General features: G+C 36.0%; 1 protein-coding gene across 1 annotated transcript; it reads right to left on the reverse strand.

Annotated features, from left to right (window-relative positions):
- Nucleotides 1–5,012: 5,012 nt before the first annotated feature.
- On the reverse strand, nucleotides 5,013–10,022 carry LOC110874143 (annexin A7). Its single transcript, XM_022123014.2, has 3 exons — nucleotides 9,705–10,022; nucleotides 9,454–9,586; nucleotides 5,013–5,205 (listed from the first exon to the last, which is right to left on the reverse strand). The coding sequence occupies exons 1-3, from the start codon at nucleotides 9,751–9,753 to the stop codon at nucleotides 5,151–5,153; spliced, it is 237 nt and encodes a 78-aa protein (XP_021978706.1). The 5' UTR covers nucleotides 9,754–10,022; the 3' UTR covers nucleotides 5,013–5,150.
- Nucleotides 10,023–16,129: the final 6,107 nt, after the last annotated feature.

Genomic DNA, 16,129 nt, shown 5'->3' on the forward strand with positions numbered 1-16,129 from the left:
TTAACAACATTGTTCAAAGTTTAAAATAGTTTCACACAACATAACAACTGAAAACGGATGACATCTCAAAAGCTTGCGTTCTTGATAACTACATGAACATATTTTTCCCAAAGTCGTCCACTAATCTCCTGTAATACATGTTAGTTTTGAAAACGTCAACAAAAGTTAAGTGAATTCATGTCAAAAAACGTTGAGTGAATTCATGTTATTTTGTTTTTGCATCAAATGAGTCTCCAAAACATTTGAAGTAGTAAAATTAATTTTTGTATAGTAAGATAAAAAACCGAATGATCATTAGTGTTTTGCAAGGACACTAATATATATACCGAATAGGAGGCAACCAAACCTTGACAATTTATCGTGTGTGTCAACGACACTAGTTTGGACACAAAGGCCCTCTTAACGATCATGGTTATGGTTGCCGATAAGAGTGAGGCTTGCCAAAACCCAAATAGATCTATCTGTTTGTTCCTCGGTACTTGTTTATTCATTAACGGTCCCTTTATTTTAAACAACTATCCGCATGTGATCAAAATTGTTTCATCGTGTCATCATACTATTTGTAACATGTATACATCCCCAAAAGTTTAAAACCAGAAACATTCAAAGTAAAAGGGGAAACATGAACTCACAAATTTGCGTTCCAAGCAAATATTGTTTCGATTTCAAATTCTTCGTTTGTTTCTCAACCTACAAGTGCTCTAACCTCATTAGACACTTAGGTTTACGTTTGTTTTTCGTACAAGTATCTCATCTTGAATTTCGTTTTTGTTTCTTGTATTCGTTTGCTTTCTTTGTTTATGTTTGAATGGGTCTAGCCCATGTGTTCTTATAAAAGTGGGTTTATCTTAATGGGTTGGATCCATGTTTAAAGTTTACTTTTATTTTGTATGGGTGTGCCTGATAACCTGGATGTCCAAGTAACTTGTTTGGGTTAATGGCTGACAACCTAGACTAATAACCTAGATGACCAAATAAGTTGTCTGTGTTATGACTGATGACCATATAACTTGTCTGGGTTATGACTGATAAACTAGATGACCAAATAAGTCGTCTGGGTTATGACTGATGACCAGATAACTTGTATAATCATGATTAAAGTTTCTAATCATTTTTATTCAAAATAATCTTTAGTTAAACATATTTTAATCATGATTAAATTTTATAAAAATTTTGCCATAGTTTCCCTTAAACTATGGACTTTTCCCATGTTTTATAAACATGATTTTATATACTTTTTCAAATCAACGATTTTCGGTTCTTCCAAAATAACAATATAAACTTAAAACCTTATCATGAAGCATTATGAACTTAGATGAAATCCTTTTTAGTTCAAAAATCATGTTTTAAAGTGTTCATCTTTATTTTCTTAACATGTTCATGTAAGTTTTCGGTTCAACAAAGCCTATGTAAACTTTGTTTATATATTTTTAAAGACTTCATTTTTGTAACATGGTTTTCTTACCAATCTATGTATTTCATGTTTTATAAAAACATTTTTAAACAAAATTACAAGTTCATAACATTCATGTTAATGGATCTTACTAGATCTAAACACGCATGTGTTTAGATCATACTTTTAAAAATGAAGATGCAAGATCGAGTTTACTACATGGTCATAACTTCAAAGATTATCAAGAACATCATAATTAACAAATAATCATATTGGTTTTGTTTAGTCTTTGTTAGTGATTCATGTGAATTTTAAATAAGCTTCAAGATGATTACTTGTACATTTGTGTTTAAACATAAATCACAAAAATGTAAGTACAAGATTTGAAGCTTACTATTAGCACTTGGCTAGGGATGAACAAGTTGAAAAGATGATAAAAAGATGAAGATCCAAGAGCTTCCAAGCTTAAGCAAATGCTTCAAGTGTGCTCCCCAAGTCTTAAAATGCCTTAAATCATCTTTGAACCTCCATGTATGTATGAAATCCTAGTGTTTGGATTTTGGAAAGTTGAAGATGGAGGTGTTTGATCTTGATGGATATCTAGAGGGAGAAAGAGAGTGAGTTGTGTGTGTTGATTGCTTATGAAAAACCTAAACTGAAATGGTTTGTGAGATGTATTTGTTAAGTGTTGTGATCATCTCTTCTTCTTACACATCACCAACACTAATCACTCTCTAAATTTTACAACACATCAATGGATGATGAGTTGGTGGGGGACCCACCAAAACCATGGACATGGGGGTGGTTTGAGGTTTTATAAGTTTTTTATAAAAACTTTGTTATGCTTTATAAACTTCATAAACTTTAATAATTTAGATGAAGTTTTCTATAAAGTTTCAAGATCCAACATTTTAAAGTAATGTGACACTAGATAAAACTAACTCACTAAAATTGGTAGTTCGTTGTTCGGTTGAAAAATATGGTTCAGGTCATGTACCGGGTTAAATACTGACACCGTGTTTCGTACATGACAAAATTTATTTTTTCACATGTTTTATTATCCAAATAATTAATCCAACTTTTTGGACTAAAAATTTTACTATTTCTGACACGGTTCCGGTACCAGCTTTGCTGTCTGGCAGTTTACTGAACTAGCCATGCAGCATAACGCAATAAGATTCAGTTGCGGATTTTGTGTCGTTTTTAATACCCATTATATTATTTATGTCAAACAATATTTATTTTTGGGTTTTTGAACAGTTACTGTTTTGTTCTGCGGAATGTTGTACACTTCCGCGGATTACTGTATTTTTCTGCGGACTTGGACAATTTGGTTTTTAATTGGAATTTTCTAATTAATAAGGCATATATTATTTTGGACAAAGCTTTTATAGAATATTTGTGTAGACATATCTGTATGTCTTGTTTTTATCGTATCAGACTGTACCACGACTAGTACTGACAAGTATCGTTTATTCGCGTTCTTATTGTTAGTCTAGGATTTGTTATCATAATTCACTATGATTTTTATAATTCCTATACTTTTACGACTTAATTAATTAAAATCAAGATAAACGCGCGAGAATAATAGTTGAAATAGTTGTTCAGGTTGTACGGAATTACCGGAATTTTGCCGATTGTCACAATTGGTACTGTGTCTGGGCGTCCCGACTGATTAACTATTATGGCCATACGAAATAGCGTGAATGGGTAGGCATACCGACTGTAAGATACGTTTATTTAACTTTGGTGTGTACCATTAATCATTATAACACTAAAAATGACCGTCTCTGATCCCTAGTTCCCATTGTATGACAAGTATGTAAATCCGATGACAAGATAAAATCCCAAGAAATATTAAATGATAACCTATGGGTTTTCTCTATGTATAAAATCATTTTTGAAAAACTATTTTCAAAATGAGTAAGTTAATTGTATTTACCAGCGAAAGCTGACGTATTTTCAAAAGATTGAACTAAAGGTACTGAACCTTATAATAGGCTGGGATTCCGGGTCGTCTTGAATGAAGGCTAAGGAATTTGCAACTCCTCAGTTAAGGCCTATGATGTCTAAAGCTCTTTTTATTAGATCCTGCATGTGGGTTTGTACTCTAATACTTGTAACATATCTTTTTTTATGTTTTTTTAAATGAAGTATCCCGTTAAATAACTGAACAAACTTGAATGCTGTCTGTGCATATTCGTGTGTATAACGTAAATTGAACAAACCAACAAATGCACATGAACACAAAACCTAATGAAATTTCTTGTTCATGCATGTTCATTTAAACATCTGACGTGTCCGTGCTCGTTCATAAAGAAAACAACTATTTTCGTGTTCGTTTATCTTCCTTTGCTAATATTTTAAACAAACGTAGAAGAAAGAACATTACTTTCATTAGCTGATTATTGTGATCCTGTTCACATACGTTCTTGCACTCGAGTTGGAGTAAATGTGTAACTAAGGAAACTTATGTCCATACAATGAGGACCATTGGCCTAACTAATTCCTTTATATGTTTATCAAAAGAGGTAAGCTTTTAACCGAATTGAAAGAATATGAATGAGCTTGCTCATATTCGTTCGTTCCAAGTTAACCAATCAAATAGACACACTTGAACACTTAATTGATGGAATTTTGGTGTTCATGTTTGATTATTAAGATAATGGGCGTGTTCCTGCTCGTTTATTATGTTGTGTTCAATTCGTTAATATTATAAACCACACAGATGAAGGGCATTACTTGATTAAATGATTACTGTTTTGATGTCCAATTTCGTTCGTTCACTAACTAGAGTTGGACTGAAGGTATAATTACTAAAAATTATGGCCATGCAACGAGGACCATCTGTGTAAATTATTTCTTCAAATGTTTATCAAGGGAAGTAGGCCTTAAAACGAACAATGAATGAGGCTTGTTCATATTCGTTGTTTTTTAAAAAAAACAAACATACCCGAACACTTAAACCAACAAATTTTCTTGTTCATGTACCTAAATTATGAAAATGAATGTGTTTGTGCTCATTCTTTAAAAAACAAATGTGTTTTGCGTTCGTTTATCTTCTTTTGTTAATATTCCAAACAAACAACAAACACTAATGAAATAACACATTTTGATTAGGTGATAATCATGTTCATCTCCATTTGTTCACTCATTAGAGTTAGAGTTGGACTAAAGGTATAATTTAGAAAACTTATGGCCATACAACAAGGACCATCTGTGTAACTAATTTCTATATATGTTTTTCGAATGAAGTTGGTCTTAAAATAAATTGATCGGACATGAAACAGGTTTGTTCATATTCGTTCGTTTGGCATTAATTAAACAATCAAATACACATAAACACTTAAACTAACGAATTTTAATTTTTATGTGTGTTCATTAAGAAAATGGACATGTGCGTGCTCATTCATTAAAATGTGTTCTTGCTCATTGATGATTCCAAAGGAAGGAAAATTTAATTTGATTAGGTGATTATTGTGTTCCTGTTTCATGTTTGTTCACTCGTTAGGCGGCGAAGAAAATAGTCGTGTTTGTGTTCGTTTCTTGGCTTGGTTCAAAAATTTGATAGGTTGATGGCTTATCTTACTAATAACTAATAAATAAATTAAAATAAACATTACCGAACATAAACATATATAGATAAACAACAAACGATGTAAATTAACAAACGGAGAACAACCAGATACATTTTCAAGTCCAAGATAATACACTAAAAGATAAAAGAAAATTTCAAATCCGGTGATAAGCCTGCTTGTTAGGGGCGCAAACAATGTTGTAGTACTTCTATACAGACACACGTAACATGCAAACTGCACACAATCACCATTAGCAAACAAAGTCAACAGCTTAACCTATTCATAGAATCAGTTTAGATCAACTATATATCTTTATAATAGTTTTGTAAACGTATTTATTTGCTATAACAAAGTATTAAATGAAAAAAAAGAAAGTTGACCAAAATACGTCATTGGGTCAATGCAATTTAAACCATATTGTCAAACAGACCATTAACTTATGTTATTCGTATATTTTTTTCTAGATTCAAAATGCAAACCAACTGTAGGTTTTGTATTACCTTAAGAATTGTGTGCGATCTGGATTTAAACTAAACTATTTCTTGGAGACAAAATCTTTAATCGGATAAGACAGATTTTTACAAAGAACGAATTTTCTTTACGTGAAAATGATGTTGTAAAAACAAGTGTTAAACATACCATTGAATTCCTTAATATAGCTATCAAAGTATCACACTTATTGGGAATAAACGATGCAATTCTTTGTGAAACATGCAACTAAGATTGGTTATAAGTGATGGTAGTTATATGTTATTGTTGGTGCACTTGTGTCTGTACTTTGTCTGTATTCGGTCACGATGTAAACGATGTCCTGATTAGTGTTGTAAGTTGACCAAGTCAACCATCCTCCGGTTTGACTTGGACAACAGTTTATAAAATGTTGAAAGATGTTCTGTGTCGAAGGATAAGAGATCGAAGGATAATGTGGATCCTTCGATCTCATCGAAAGATATGTTTCGAATGATAGATCTCGAAAGGTGATCTTTCGAGGTCCCTGCTGATCCTTCGAATGCTTTGTCATCGATAGATGATCCTTCGGACCATCTATCGGATCCTTCGGACCAGACATCATGGGCTGGGTATAAATACCCATGCAGTGTGTTGAGTTTAGATAGATGCACACAGACAAGAGACTTGAGAGCTTGAGAGCATTCTGTCCGAAACACACACACACATAGTGAGAGTTTGCAAGTTAGATTTGTAAACATTGTGCTTGTAACTGGAACCTTCATACGTATTAATACAGTGGTGTTAATCGGTGAACTCTTGTGTGTTTGTTTCTCTACTTGCTTCATCCCGGTTTGCTTACTAGCTTGGATTCCGCACTCGCTAGTAGGTTTGTATAACAAGGTTTAGGTTCGTCATCCTCCGTGAAAGGGACCTAGAATTGGTATCAGAGCTTTGGCTCTTTACCTTGTTTAAAACCGGGTTGTTCGAGTTCTTGGTGTTTTTGGACACTAGGTTTAGCACCTGTTTTGGTGGTTTTTCTTGCATCTTAAAACTGAAAAACGAGTTCTAAACTTTCGGGAGTGTTCAAGGTTGGGTTGGGTAACTTGAAAACTTGTTTTTAAGTGACTTTGATTTTTCCGGCCATATTTCCGATGTGCTCCGGTGACTGGACTTGTTGGATAAGATTTGCCTTCATACGTGATTGATTTGAGAAAAGGCTAATCGATGTTGTTAAGGTCCACACCGATGACCAACGTGCCGACTTATTTACCAAAGCTTTTGACAAATCTAGATTTGACTTCTTATTATTGGTAAACGGCATTAAGGTCAAGCAAGAGTAAACCAACATCGGAAAATCATTTTTGTATATATCTCTGTGTGTTTTAAATTTGTCTCAGTTTATTGATTTTAGGGGGAGTAAATCCGAAAATCTGAAAATCCAAAAACAACGAAAAATTTCAAAAACACAAAAACAATAGAAAAACAAAAATGAGTTTCCTGGAGAGCAAAAGAGAAAATGATAGTACATCAGTGGTCTATCCAAACCTCTTTAAACCTTAAATGAAAAACGATAAGCAGCTCTATATAAGATGTATCGGTAGGCTCACAATCATTTTAAAGTGTGCAGGGTGATATAAATCTTAATCGACTGAAGACCAGGTGGGAACCATTCATTGGCATATGGTCTTAGTACCGAAATTTCGTTTGATAGATTGCCGAGGTTCTGAGATATTCGGTCTTTATGCTGCTTATCATCTGGGTATCATGGTTGTATCTTTTACCGAAAAATAACGGGGACGCAAGTCTAGATCTTCCATGATACTATACATACGTGTACATATTACATACTGCATTCGACCTCAATAAGTGATAAACAATCACATGTCCAAACAAATAAGTGATAAAATATCACATTCTTCCGGGTGTCAAGTTCGTCTCTCTTCTGTACGGAAGTACTGACCTGTTCACGGACTTGCACCTGTGCCCTCATGCATATGAAAATCAAGTTCCTCATCAATAAGTGATTATATCACATAGGGCTTGTTTTCAAATCAAAATAAGTGAGTATCTCACAGCTTATACGGTCAAACAGATGATAATCGGTATACTCACCGGTAAGATGAACCCTCGTGCATACCTTGATACGGGAATGTGTCGTGATGTGGATGAACACCGGTCGGTAAGTATAAATCATACCTTAACGTATCCCCTCGCCATGATTACATCTGATAAGTTGAGCTTAAGTGGACAACAATACCGATAATTGTTATAGGATGCTTATCTTAATGTTAACTAACTGAACAACAAGAGTGTTTTGGCATGACCGTACACTGATATGATTCTCTTACCCTCGAAACTCGCAAAAAGAATGTCTGTATATATTTATTTACTGCTTAACTTTTATTATTTTCTTTTAAAACAGTTTCGTCGTTTGGTGCATATCAGCACGACATTAGCGGTGATGTCGTTTGATAACACTCAAAGGATTTTAAATTGTTGTCTTTTAATTTCAAAAATACCAAAAAGATTTTAAGCGTGTTTTAATATAAACTTTATAAAAGCCAAAAAGATTTTATTTCTATTTTATTTTCGATCGTACGATGTTTGGAACTCTAGTCTACGTTACCTGAAACCTGACTGAAAACCGAATTGACTAAATCTTCATAAACGGTCAAAATTTGCAGATTTTGAAAGTTAGAATTTAAAATTGATAAATTTATTAAACTTTCAAACTGTCGGACGGTGTTTGATTATGACATGGTCATTCGTGTGTCTTTTGGTTATACTAACTATTCCAAGCAGTTGTTCTCATTACGCGTTTAGATTTCTTGCATGTGCAGATTCTAAAGGCTAGGAGAACATGGTCGATGACAAGCTTTGGAATGAAGACACGACGAGAAGGCGCTCAAAAGATGAAGATGATCGAGTTGCCGCTGGCCATCATCAACACCACAAGGATCTCACTTCATAAAGATCAAGTCATTCACGAGCATAACTCAAGGGGGAGCTTATGTTAAGGGGGAGTTTGTCAACACACTTCCTACATGATACAGGTAGTTTGTTGATACACTCTCTGCTTTCAAAACGTGAAGACTTTGAAGATCCTCTGACATTGAAGACTTGAAAGGACATCAGAGTTTTGAGAACTCGAAGACCAAAGACCATCGAAGTTCGAGACGAGTCTACAACTATAGAAGATAAAGACAAAGCTACAGCCAAGGGGGAGTTTGTTGGTGCACTTGTGTCTGTACTTTGTCTGTATTCGGTCACGATGTAAACGATGTCCTGATTAGTGTTGTAAGTTGACCAAGTCAACCATCCTCCGGTTTGACTTGGACAACAGTTTATAAAATGTTGAAAGATGTTCTGTGTCGAAGGATAAGAGATCGAAGGATAATGTGGATCCTTCGATCTCATCGAAAGATATGTTTCGAATGATAGATCTCGAAAGGTGATCTTTCGAGGTCCCTGCTGATCCTTCGAATGCTTTGTCATCGATAGATGATCCTTCGGACCATCTATCGGATCCTTCGGACCAGACATCATGGGCTGGGTATAAATACCCATGCAGTGTGTTGAGTTTAGATAGATGCACACAGACAAGAGACTTGAGAGCTTGAGAGCATTCTGTCCGAAACACACACACACATAGTGAGAGTTTGCAAGTTAGATTTGTAAACATTGTGCTTGTAACTGGAACCTTCATACGTATTAATACAGTGGTGTTAATCGGTGAACTCTTGTGTGTTTGTTTCTCTACTTGCTTCATCCCGGTTTGCTTACTAGCTTGGATTCCGCACTCGCTAGTAGGTTTGTATAACAAGGTTTAGGTTCGTCATCCTCCGTGAAAGGGACCTACAGTTAAATTAGTGGTAACTTAAATGGAGGAGACTCACACCAGGAGTAACTAGCTATGTTACTACAACCACCCATATTGTTACAATCTCACAGTGGTAACACTGCTTAAAGATACTACAAGACTTAAATGAGTAATTTCAGTTCTATAGAGGGGAGAGAGAAATTGGTAATTACCAACAAGAGGCGGCCTTGACTTCTTGTGGTCCTATTCCTCGTTGTTGTTGTTGCTGCTTAGGCGCATACTCAGGAGCAGGATGACTGCCATGCTTAGGAGGGTATCCCTGTGGGGGGTGCACTGGTGGATAACCTATAAGAATCGAACACCATTCGTTGATTTTACCAATTAGTTCATAAACCATAACTCTAAAACTTCTTAAATAATATATAAACTAAACATATAAAACCAAATGGAAAAGAGAATGAACCTTCTGGTGGAGGAGGAGGAGGAGTTTGGCTTTGATTGTTGTAACTCATGATGAGTATGATGACAGTGTTGCAGATGAGTGGGTGTTAATTAATGGAGGGATTGGGGGGTTTTATAGAGTCAGATTGGGCGTTGATCTATAGAACAAACAACTACGGAATTGTATAATAATAAATTATTATATTAAAATTAAAAGAACTTAACAAATAACTGTAGTTCTAGAGTAATATTCATTTCGTTGATTTCCTATTAACATAACATGTCAAGTCAAAGTTTTTTACTCTTTTAAGTCAAAATTGTTTCCTTTCATCTGTGTACAAAACAAACTACTTACAATCTTTCTATCTTTTCTTTTATATATATATACATATACATATATAGATATATATATATATATATATATAGGGTAAGGATCATTTCAGAACCATAAATATTTACAGAACTCACATAACTCCTAATAAACAATCTTTTTATTTAAATATTTTTATATTTATGATAATTTTATCATTTATTATGTGTATTTTTATGATTACATATATATTAAAAGTAATTTTATCATTTTTTATATGTGAATTTATGACTACACATATGTAAACTAGTTTTTTTACGTATATGTAATTAGTTATTACAAATATATATAATTTGGCTATTATACATATGTAAACTACTTTTAACATGTATGTAATCATAAAAATACATATAATAGATTATAAAAAGATCCTAAATATAAACAAATGTATATAAAATGATTGTTTATTAGGAGTTCTAAAAGTTCTGCAAATATTTAGAGTTCTGAAATGAGCCCAACTATATACATATATAGATATATATATATATATAGAGAGAGAGAGAGAGGAAATATATATATATATAGAGAGAGAGAAAGAGACGGAGTGAGGAAGGTTAACGTACATTACGGCTTAACGTACATCACGTACGACAGGTAATTACGCACGTTCATTTTAAAATCACGCATGTCATAACTCAAAAATCCAAAATCACGCATGTTGAAACACAGTAATCACGCATATTGAAAACATTAATCACGCATGTTATAGAACAAATCACGCACGTTGTTGTACGTGAAGTACGTTATGATGTAATGTACGATATACTTTTTCTATATATATATAGGCTAATTATAATGAAGAAGCCCACCCCAGTTGAAGAAACCTAGGAAACTCACTTGTGTGGATTGGAGAACGCCACATCAATTCAATGATCAGTTATAAAAGTTGTGAAGTAAGGGTAGTATTGGAACTTAACAATGGACAATTTAAGAGTGATAAGGTGGTTCTTTTGCATCTATCTATATCCATTTAATGGATGCATAGTATTATTCTTTGGAAAATTGGTTTTTAATAAACCAACCTTTGTTCATTGGTAAATAATAATCTTACCTACGTAATTGGTATACAATAATCCTAACTATCAACATGTTGGTACTCAATGAACTTCCTTTAATTTTTTTAACTGAAGTTAATTTTTAATTTTTATTTATTACACAAAAAGTCCATGTAGTTGTAATTTACTACTTTTAATTATTTTATAAAACAAAAAAAAAAAAAACTCAAGGGACTGTAATTTACTAGTTTTAAAATAGTTAAAACTAGTAAATTACAACTACATGGACTTTTTGTGTAATAAATAAAACTTAAAAATTAACTTCAGTTAAAAAAATTAACGGAAGTTCATTGAGTACCAACATGTTGATAGGTAGGATTATTGTATACCAATTACGTAGGTAAGATTATTATTTACCAACGGGACAAATGTTGGTTTATTAAAAACCAATTTTCCTTATTCTTTTGTCCTTATAGCTTTTTGTTGGTGCACTTGTGTCTGTACTTTGTCTGTATTCGGTCTGATATAAACGATGTCCTGATTTGTGTTGTAAGTTGACCAAGTCAACCATCCTCCGGTTTGACTTGGACAACAGTTGAAAGATGTTCTGATCGAAGGATAGCCTCGAAGGATACACCTGATCCTTCGAGGTGATCGAAAGATATGGTTCGACCATGGTTCGACCATTAGACCTCGAAGGATGATCCTTCGAGGTCCATGCTGATCTTTCGTGTGAACTATGATCGATAGATGATCCTTCGGACCATCTATCAGATCCTTCGATCAAGACTTCATGGGCTGGGTATATATACCCATGCATGTGTTGAGTTTCAGTAGACAGACACACAGACAGAAAGATACCGAGAGATAGGTTGAGAGCATTCTGTCCAAAACTCACACACACACTTAGAGAGTTTATAGAACATTTCTGTAAACATTGAGCTTGTAACCGAACCCTCATTGCATTAATACAAGTTGTGTTAATCGGTGAACTTGTGTGTTTGTTTCTCTACTTGCTACTAACTCGGTTTGCTTGCTAGCTTGGATTCCGCACTCGCTAGTAGGTTTGTATAACAAGGTTTAGGTTCGTAATCCTCCGCGAAAAGGGACCTACAAGTGGTATCAGAGCTTGGCTCTTAACCTTGTTTAAAACCGGGTTTTTACAAGTTTTGGTGTGTTGAAACACTTGGTTTTGCACCTGTTTTTACTTGTTTTCCTGCATTTTCTTTGAGTAAAAACGTGTCTAAACTAACCGGGAGTGTTTTAAGGTGGGTTGGGTAACTTGAAAACTTGTTTTTGAGTGATTTGGTGAATTCCGGCAATATTCCGGTTAAGGTTCCGGTCACCGGACTTGGTGGATAAGGTTTGCCATTTTTGGGCTTTGTTTTTGAAAGTCAAAAAGTTGGTAAGATCCGTGTGCAGAACATACCTTTCTGCCGAAAGTACTTCACCAACCCATCACCTTTTCACCAACCTTTCACATCAGATCAGTTTGTGTCAGAACCTCTCGAAAGATATCTTTCGACATCGAAAGACTATCCTTCGACATCTGTCGATCAAGGAAGGCTCGAAAGATTGTTATCCTTCGACCCATCCTTCGAAGTCTGAATCATATCCTTCGAGAAAGGAATCTAATCGAAAGACAAGTGTCCGAAAGATAAGGATCTTTCGTATTGGTGAATCTTTCGAGATCTGTTGTCCGAAAGATAGGGATTTAGCTCGAAAGATAAGGATCTTTCAAAGGAGAATCCTTCGAGCTCTTGAATCTTTCGAAATCATTGTTCGAGAGTCAACAGTAATCTTTCGAATACTGTTGATCCTTCGAACAAGGTTATATCTTTCGATTGTGGTCAGTTTGTTGTTAACAAGTTTCTGTGATTTCAGATCCTTCGACCAGGATCCTTCGGCTGTGTATCTTTCGGATCATTCTTACTTAGCATTTATTTTGCTCATCTATCATGAATCCGAGTTGGTGGGGAAGTCCGGCTCCAGACAGTGGAAAATACATGAATACCAGTCAATCTCCATCATGGGCCGAATCGCCAGTATCTACATCCTCACAAACAAATGCCACTCCAGCTGGTCAATGGGCGTTTGTTTCAAATCAAACTCCGAGTATTCAAAGTCTTCTTCTAAGCGAAAGTGAAACCGGAAGTTTGAACAGGCCTCCAAAGTTGATGCATCTTAATGAATATCCGGGATGGGTTGATCGTTTCCATACATACATTCTTGGTCAAAATACAGAGTTGTGGTTGCGGTTCACTACGGAATTCGATCAAACTATCGAGGTTGCTGCTTCTTCTACTGCTACATTTGCCGATCTTCCTGATGATCAAAAGAAGACGTATGACTTAGAAAAGAAAGCATACGCTATTCTCACTCAAGCACTGAGCAAGGATATTTATCATCAGTTCGTCAGTTTCAAGACTACGAAGAAGCTGTGGGATGCATTGAAGACAAGAGGAGTAGGTAATGAAGCCACACGTCAACTACGACGAGATCTACTGAAGAAAGAATTCGATGGCTTCACATGTATGGATAAGGAGTCCTTGGGAGATATGACAAGCCGTTTCTATCACCTGCTTACTGAGCTGACCAACTTTGAAGTCACAACGACTCCAACAGAGGTGGTAAAGAAGTTTGCCGATGCATTGCCTCCTCAATGGAATAACTTCCTGGAAATCTTGAAGTACAACGGAACGTTGAAAACTACAAATATCAACGATTTCGTGCAGCTTCTGGAGAACAAGGATCAGGAAGAAACGTTGAAGGCAAAGAGAGTTGCAGTGCCACAGAATCCAGAGATGTATTATGGCACCTCCACTACTTCATCTGCAAAAGCCGGTTCACATGCTCCACTTCAGACGGCGTTTGTCACAAGCACGGATATGTATGGCAATCCAGTGCAAGTTCCTGTAAAGCCGCCTCCAACCACAGATCTGTATGGAAATCCAATACAACCACCTCCTCCTCCTCCTGCTCAACAACCACAATATGCGTGTTATGGAGGAACATCATCTGCTGCAGGTCAACAATCAAAGTCAAGTACAGTACAGCTCGACACGTCAAGCTTTTCTAAAATCAGTGTCGAAGTAGCTAAGGAACACATGGAGCTGCTTAACACTGTAGTCAGCGCGTACTGTGGGTTGATAGAAGGTCAGATTGGAAACATTAATCTGACACAAGAAGATTACAGGCAGATTGATAAGGAAGAGATGGACTTGATGGATATCAAGTGGGCCTTTGCGAGTGCTGTGAGAAGAGCAAAGGATTGGATGGAAAGTACTGGCAGAACCAGCTTGGAAAGCAAGCGAGACACCAAGTATGGGTTCGATAAGCAGGCTGTTAAATGCTTCAACTGTGGTGAACGGGGCCACTTTAAAAGGGAATGTACAAAGCCAGCACAGCACGGGAATCAAAATCCCTTCAGAAACCGAGGCAACCAGCAGAATCAGAACAGAAACACTGAGCGTTCATTGGTGCCTGCAAATAACCAAACCAACCGAGCACTTGCAGTTCAGGTTGATGAAGGTTGTGACTGGTCAATCCAGTTAGGTGGTGATGCTCCTGATGAAACAGCATGTTTTGCTCAGATTGTGAAGGAGCTAGTTCACACCAGTGGTGGAGAATCTTCTGCCAGTGGTGGTGAATCGTCTGAAGATGAAGACTCTTCTGGTTATAGCAGGAGTGCTGATGAAGAATCATCCAATTCTGGTGATGATTATGTGGGTGAGACATCGAATGCAGCAGTCAATGCAGATATTGATGAACTCTTGGAGGAAGCTGCAGCAGAAACTCAAAGAAGATCTATTCTGGTGGATCAAGCTGCTTATACTTCGTCTTCTCTCCATTCAGCCTTTATGGCTAATGTCGACGGTTCATCAAGTCAGGTATGTGTCGATGAACCCACTGCTGTTAATTGTGATGAATGTGATAGGTTGCATGCTAGATGTGCAGAAATGGAGAAAAGTATGTCTGAGTTGCAAGGCAAACATGATGCTTTACAAGCTAGTTTGTTTGACTTGCAAGACAAACATACTACTGTGAATGAGAATTTGAGTGACTTGCAAAGTAAGCATGACGCTTTGCAAGAGAAATATGATGTGACATTCATCCACAATCAGAAGTTGACTGTGGACCTCTCTAAATGCACAGAAGCCAACATGTTTTATGAAAACCATGAAAAAGAATTTAAGTCAGTAATTGAAACATTAAAGAAGGATAAAACAGAACTGACTAAAATGGTTTCAAGAAAACAAACTGATATTAATTTGTATATATCTCGCCTTGAGAGTATGCAAAAAGAGATGGCTTGTGTGAAAACCGAAAGTGATGCGATCAAACTCAAGCTAGACAGTTATTTGAGTTCTAGCTATGTGTTAGATCACATCATTGACGTTCAGAAGGAAAAGAGAGATGTCACATGCATAGGCTACAAGAAATGTCCACCACCAGTGAGACATAATTATGACGCCATGCCTGATGAAGAGGACAGGGTTTTCTTTGAACCTTCTGTGCCTCTAGATGTTAAGGAGTTTGCTGCAGGACTCGGATACCAAAAGGAAGTATCCTCAGATTCAGATGTGTCAGCAGATACATTTGTGAGTGCTGAACAGAATCAAGATCCTCCAGTTGTGATTGAGGATGCTGATTCGTCTGATGATGAATCTGATGATACTGTCCCAGCAAAGTCTGATGCGGTAGTCAAAAATGAGGACATACCTCTTGAGAATCACATTCTATGTGATCCCCCTGTCAAACCCGCTAAGACTGTTGCAACTGAGTCCTCGTCTGAGAAGGAGTCGGAGAGTGTGAATTTGCTGTACACTCTAGTTGGTGATGATAAAATTTACTCAGACAAAGATTTTCCCATTAAGAATGTTAATCAATCCTTAATCTGCAAAGTCTTTGAGAATTCGACGAGTAAGTTCTTGGGAAAGGCAGGACCTAAAGTTACAGTTACACAGTGTCCTCCTATTCCAAAAGCTGAAATTCGAAAGCAATTTGGTAACAAGAAATTACCAACAGTGCCAACACAGCAAAATCACACCAAACCCAAAGGTAAAACACCGTCTCAAGCTG

The sequence above is a fragment of the Helianthus annuus genome, chromosome 9 (assembly GCF_002127325.2).
Source record: "Helianthus annuus cultivar XRQ/B chromosome 9, HanXRQr2.0-SUNRISE, whole genome shotgun sequence".
NCBI classification, from domain to species: domain Eukaryota; kingdom Viridiplantae; phylum Streptophyta; class Magnoliopsida; order Asterales; family Asteraceae; genus Helianthus; species Helianthus annuus.